Source organism: Morone saxatilis, unplaced genomic scaffold (assembly GCF_004916995.1).
Source record: "Morone saxatilis isolate NCDOM2014 unplaced genomic scaffold, NCSU_SB_2.0 Contig14, whole genome shotgun sequence".
Taxonomy (NCBI): Eukaryota; Metazoa; Chordata; class Actinopteri; family Moronidae; genus Morone; species Morone saxatilis.
In genome coordinates this window covers 4,623,588-4,630,479 of record NW_023339696.1, presented here as the reverse complement: position 1 = coordinate 4,630,479, position 6,892 = coordinate 4,623,588, and the positions used below count along the sequence as shown (strand labels likewise).

The 6,892-nt window shown below is 45.3% G+C and overlaps 1 protein-coding gene across 2 annotated transcripts in view; it reads right to left on the bottom strand.

Annotated features, from left to right (window-relative positions):
• The window catches only part of LOC118322844 (RNA binding protein fox-1 homolog 2-like), a gene marked incomplete in the record, with an annotated part of 40,349 nt that extends 37,321 nt beyond the window's left edge, over positions 1 to 3,028 (bottom strand). For both annotated transcript variants that reach the window (XM_035654674.1, XM_035654673.1), the window contains 1 exon segment: positions 1,957 to 3,028. In XM_035654674.1, coding sequence (XP_035510567.1) covers positions 1,957 to 2,211 — 255 coding nt within the window.
• Positions 3,029 to 6,892: the final 3,864 nt, after the last annotated feature.

The following is a 6,892-nucleotide window of genomic DNA, read 5'->3' as shown; positions in this document are numbered from 1 at the left end:
AAATACTGTGGCTATCGGTGGGTGCATTGGTTAGAGAGCGTCCCACCTGAACTCATCTCCCCTCCACCTCAAGGTGGGTGCATTGAGTTAGAGGAGCGTCCACTGAACTCATCCTCCCCTCACACTCAGCTACGGTGAGCCACTGCCATCCAACCACCGTGGCTGACTTGCCGGTATTAGCCCTCGGTGTCTTATTTACCCCTTGCATGAAGTGTTATTCAACTATTCCGCTTCATTCAGAGCCTATCCTCCCGCTCACCTCTCCCCCAACTGATCGAGTCATCCCTGCCATCCATCACTGTCCTCTCTCCCTTTATCTTGATCCCTGATGGATGCAAACTAATGGCTCTGGTTTCCTTTCTGTCACCTTGTCTCCATCCTTTATTTCTCCCCACATCTATCCATCCAGGCAACAGCCCCCGTTCTCTCCGTTAGTACCCCCAAATATTGTCTCCATTCATTTCTCTTTGTCCTCCACCTCCTTCCATCCACCCCTCTCTCCCTTCCTATGTGCATCCGCCGATCACTTTCTATCTCGCCTTCCATCCATCCATCCACCAACTCACCCCTCCCTCCACGTCACTGTTTCACTCCCTCCCATTTCCATCCTGACCCCCCAGTGCCCAGCGATCAATACAACTGATGGGCGGTGAGAATCCTCGCCATGCCACGCCGCTCATTGTCATTGTCATCATCTTTGCTGGCGGGCTATAACCTTTCCCCATCATCAGCATCCATCCTCTGTGAAGCTCACAGAGCATCGCGGCATTACATGGGACCCATTTGTCACTGCAGCAGGTCGGCCACACAGCCAATTAAAGTATTTTACCAGTTCCCCAGGATTCAATTACCTGCGGATGACCTCAAACCACGTCCGCCTGCCCTTCGACTGCTGTTAGCGCTGTTTCCCTGGACTAAAACACCAGACGTCAGCTAAAATTCTCCCGTGTGCCGCTGGATTTTGGACACTTCAAAGCATATGCGTGTACTGTAGGTGTAAGAAGGACGTGCAGTGCATGTGTTCATGAGCGAGAGAGAGAGAGAGAACAGATCCAGGGAGAGCAAGCGAGAGAGGTGCACCCTGTGCCTCGGCGGTCCCCTGGTTTACTGTAATATGCACAGATTAGTCCTTCAGAGGAAAGAATGGTTGCTGATGCTTTGCTGCCTCAGCAGTCGAGTCATGAAAGCAGGGAAGACCCGTGTTAAGGAGGGCCCCCCTTGAGCCCCCTTGCTCCTTCAGCCTACACACCAAAAGGCTCTGTTCTTTGTCTTTCGCTGTGGTGACCCCTCCCCCAATCCCCGTCTGCCTCTCTCTTTTAACACCTAGCGACAATGGGGGGGCACAGAGCGATTAATTGCACATGCGGCGTGTATCAGGATTTCATGTGATGACTCACGGTAAATTACCACCGCAAGTGATTGATTTCATCCATGAGAATGTAGAGAAATAAATAGAATACAGTGTGCCTGGCAACGTGTGAGAAAGCACTGGTTTACTCTCCATGAGACAGGCATGATGAATGGGTCTGATCTTTGCTGTGCTGCTGTCTGTCATAGCAATGGAGCCTGTATCATATTACCTTTGTCTGGCTTGGTCATGCTCCCTCACTGAGCAGCTCCAGGAGCACAGCTACAGTATTTCAGCAAACCCACGTTTTTTTTTACTATGGTCACACTGTCATACAGAAACCTCACATTTAGTTATGATTAGAGGATTGATTTCCCCTGTTTGCTGCAATGATGCATGATTATGTTGTTGATGAGAGAAAGGGGCCTATCAAAACATTATCATCACTCCCTGCTGATGCTTAGGAACAAAAGCTTTATACTGGAGGAGAAGAAGAAAGGGGAGGGCAGAGGATACTTTGTTACAATGCTCGCACACACAAAACGACACAGATGTGAGATATTAATAGTGTGTGTGTGTGTGTGTGTGTGTTAACATTGCATTCCTACCTGTCCAATGTCACCAACAACAGTCCCGGTCCCGTCTATCCTGGGTCTTTTGCACTCCGCCCCGGCTAAGTCAGTCAGGGCAGCGGCTGTCTGAGCGTCGGGCTCCGGGTCTCCTCGCTTCATCCCCCGGACAGCTGCTGGACCCCCGGCCGCGTTTGCCAGGGGTCCGGCTGCTGTATCAATGTCTCTTTCCCGGTCCATTATTCCCCGACTAACGGGTAGCATTATAGATGCAACGTCGGTCGACATTAACATTGGACGGCAGACAGTCACCAGTCAAAAGTCTGTTTCTTATTACCTTTGCCTTCTCCGTTTGGTTCGTCCTCAGCTCGGTTTTCACAATGGATCAGGCTTTTCCCAAAGAATCGCAGACGGATAATTCAGAGCAGATTTTCATCAATATCGGCAGCTTCTAGCACTGTTTATTGTCTAACTTGTCGTTAGCTATTCGAGGCTGAACATCATGACCATGCCAGGACTCTGGACAAAGCACGTTAAGTACAGTTTTCCAATAATAAAAAAAAAAAAAAAAGTAAAACGACGCCAAACAGTGACCTATTTGAATAAAGATCACACGTCCGACTCCTGGATGCTTGACAAGCTAATTAGCTAGCTAACAGTAGCTAGCTCGCTAGCATTACATTCCGCTAGCTCTCTTTATAAATGTGGCTCGGGGAAGCACACTCGCTGCCAATAATAGAAAATGTTGGAAATTAGCAACGCGTATTACTTCTCCTTATAGCGGGGGCCAGCCAGTCCTCTCTCCGCTCGCAGCTAAATGTGTTCTTGCCTCAAACCCCCCTCTGTTGTTCCTACCAGCCTTCCCCCTTGGTTTCAGCCCCTTCTTATCACACCGTCCGCTCCTCGCCGTGGTCTGCTGTGGATGTGTCTTGGCGGCCGACGAACACGATTTCCTCTGGTCTGAGTCCCAGTTGGTGTAACTCGTAGTGTGGAAGGGAGCCCGAGTGCGCTGATCCGCGGTCAGATTTGTCTACGGGCACCGGGCTGAGAGAGAGAGCACAGTGAGGTGAGGTGGGCTGGTCTGAGGTCTGCGTTTCCTCTGTCTCCTTCTTTTCCCTAACCACCACCACCACCATCCACTCCTCTCCTCCCACCTCCTGCCTCCTCCTCTCCTCCTGACCTCCTCACCACCACCACCACCTCCTCCCCAACACACGGATCTCCCCTCCTCCTCTACCCTCACTTATTTCCCTGTTCAGACGAATTAAAATGAAGATGCTGTTATTTTGCTGCTCACAGCGCTGCCAACAGATTCGCTACTAAATCTAACGTGAAACACAATGAAAGGATAAAGACACATGTCCACAACCAACACAGACAAAGGAGAAATATAAAGGATATAATATAGTATATAAAATGTTAGTATATATGAATATAAAATAAATAAATACATCTTTTTTTTTCATTAGGTTGATATATTATGTTGCATGTTAAGTGAATAAGCAGTTATAAATGGTTCTCGTATTTATTTTTTTTACATGTCTAAGATGCGCGAACACAAGTGTCAGTAAACACAATTATGTCCCTCACATTCACAAAAGTCCTATAATGGATTTCGCACGTTTGTAAATGATATAATGTATAAGTGAGAGAGTAAGAGAATGTCACATTTTCTCCAAATAGTTTATAAGATCGCTTATATATTTATAGTTTGTATGTGTATGTTTCTATGCGTATTTCCTGGAGCATGGCCGAATAAACTAAAATAAAAGCCTCTAATATCCAAAGGTTTAAAGGAAATAAAATACAAATTAATCAAATAAGCAGCAAGCAGACCCTTGTAGTCTCTGAGCTGGATTATTTTAAAGGAATGAGCTACACTAGGCATGTTTTTTAATGTTTTTGCGCCCCCTGGTGGGTCTTAAATGACAGAGCGTCTGAAGAGAAGCGCAATTCCATCTTGAAAGAACAAACAAATCACAGCTCTCTTGTGAAATTGTTGTCAAATCATTCATACAAAAGCAACACTAATCAAATCGGGCTGCTGTTGTGTAGAAAGCTTTATAGTGGCAAAGCTGCAATAACTGAGAGAAAGGGGATACATCAAAGAGAGAAATACTGTCTTTGTTGCCACACACACACACACACACACACACACTCATATGTGACAGAATATGCACTGACTCTCCCTCCACTTTCAACCTGCCCGCTCCTCAGAAACAGCATGATGCTGTCATGTGTATACTCTGGGATTGTGTGTGTTTGTGTGTGCATACGAGCAGCCGAGGGTGCAGTGTATTGTGTGTGTGTGTGTGTGTGTGCGGTTTCACTCCCTCTGAGTCACTCACTCTATCAACCCCTGTCTCTCTCCGGTTACCTGTCGCTCTGCCACCCACTGAACCTGCAATGATGGACGGCAGTGAGGTCACATCAATCCACACAGCCGCCTGTTTCACTGACGAAGGCGATGAGAGCCCGCAGAAGCCATTACTCTCTTAATACAGCCACAGATCTCACGGGTCATGAAAAGATATTGGCTGTGAAAAATACACCAATGGTATCTGTAGGAAGATCTGTATTTTAGTGGAGCACGGTTCCCGTATTCTTTAAATTGCACACTTTCGTTTTCATTTAATTTTAACTTTTAACACCTGTTATTCTGCAAACTTCTGTGGTTGAGATGGGTGTCAGAGTCAGTGACCAACAAACGTGTAGTTTTCTGTATTATATTTAGATTTTATTTGTGGATAAAACAAGGAATTTGGTCAACCTTGGGCTATGGGTCATTTTCCACTATATACTGATTTAATGATTGCATGCCTCTCATGCAAGCTTGAAGCAGTGACTGTGGACCCTTGTTGGTGCCCCTGGCTAGAAGAAGCAACACTGACACAATGCTGATTTCAAAAATCCCATGTGTGGTTGTTTTCAGTCATTTCACCTCACACATATTGGTTGTGTAGATTTGTACAAACCTGTTTTATAAGCTTAATTAATTAGTGCGCCACAGCTGGCACGTGGTGTTTCATCTTGGCTGGCACTGTCACTGTGGGGATGAATAAACCTGTTTATGTGTGAACCAACACAGATTTTTCTGGGAACCACCAAACACATTAACACCACATTAATAAACTTGTGAACATGACCTTGTATCAACAATGACGATTTCACCTTACAGTTTTTAATTACTTACACAAAAGATATTTATATATAAATAAGTAAAGTGTAGGAGTTTTCTGTCAATGGAGTACAAAATCACAAATTACACAAATTAACAAATTACGACACCCTCTGTCCTTAGACCCTTATTTGAATAAGGGAAAAACTCCCCCAAAACCCCTTTAACAGTACAGTATACCACCTAAAGGTTTCACTTTCACTATCCATAAAAGCATTGCCACCTGCCAGTAACTGCCAGAAAACAAGAAAGTGCATCTCCCACAGGTTATTACTAACAAAGTATGTCCAACAATTTGGTGCCCCCCTGCTATACGCCTTGTACCCCCCTTAGATATTTATTCTACCTGTGGCCACAGAGGAGGGACCCCTTTACCAGGATGGACAGATACGCAATAGATGTCGAGTGTACAGAACAAACCACCAAAATCACATTATACACACATTTTGATAAAAAAAAAATTATAAGATTAAAAAATATATGTGAAGGATGTGGATCCAGGAGGACATTGAACAACTTCAGGTGTTGCCAAGTGGGTTCTGAGCCACCCACCCTCTACACTATGGAGAACTAGAAGAGGACAGGCCACACAAACAGAGAAGAAAAAGCACAACATTCACACTAAGAGAGGCAGACAAACACACGGCACACATGCAAAGTAGGGAGAGAGGAGGGAAGAGGAGAGCCTGAAATCTGAAATGGGTACGATGATCCAGATCCAAATGACTGGGACAGCCAGGAGAGAGAGAAGATTTGACTATTCATTTCCCTTTTTTTTTCATTTCAGCGCCTCACTGAAGTCCTGTACAAACCTGGGTCGCATGTTTTACCTGCACTGTCAGACAACTATATGAGCAGGACACTTTTACTTTGTCCAACTGTGTGGAAATCTGATATATTCACGCAGTTCACATGGGGAAGAAAGGCATTAATGCCACAGAAAGTAACTGTGCGCCATGCTCCCACCATGGAGCGTCTCTTCTGCTGGGTCTCCATGCCAACACACTGGGACAAACGGACAAATTGTTTTTTTACACAAAGAAAGAAAAAACTTCACGTATAACTTTTGCCGAATTTACATGAAGGCCCAAATAATCAAGAATTAGTTGTAGACTGCATTTCACAAAGTTAAGAAAGGTTCTCCTTGCTCAACAACCCCACAAAATTACGTAATATTTTAAGGGAGTCTGAGGATGTGGTTATTAGTTCAGTGGTGAAATCAGTTTTGCAGATTGCAACTAAATGAACACAGTCTGTATTTGACAACCTGGAGAGGAGAACAGGCTGTGACGTGTGTAGGACAAACTACAGTGGCTACAAAACTCATGAAAAACTTGAAAGGCCCTGCCTACAGCCAGTGTTTGGTTTGTTTATTCAGGGCTACTATAGAAACATAGCAGTTCAATATGGAACCAAATACAAATCAGACAGCAAGTATTTATAGGACATCAGCTGAGTAGGTGGTCCTTCAGTGTGGACCAGGACACAGCATACACACTACTAAAACAATGTGGTCACATGCTGCACACACCACCTCCGAATGTGCTCTGAATGATAGGATGATCTCAGTGCGTCCTCTGTGCGTCTTCGGTGCGTTCACACACGTACTTAGAGCTGTCCACATGTTAATACCTGTGTAAACAGAGCCAAAGAGCTTCCGGGATGGTCGATGGCCCAGCAGAGAGGAACCTGAGTGAAAGGAGTCTGTCTTTCTTGGAAATATGAAAAAGAGGCGCTTAGATAGCCCACCTGCTAGACCATGTACCAAGGCTGAGTCCTTACTGCAGCAGCCATAGG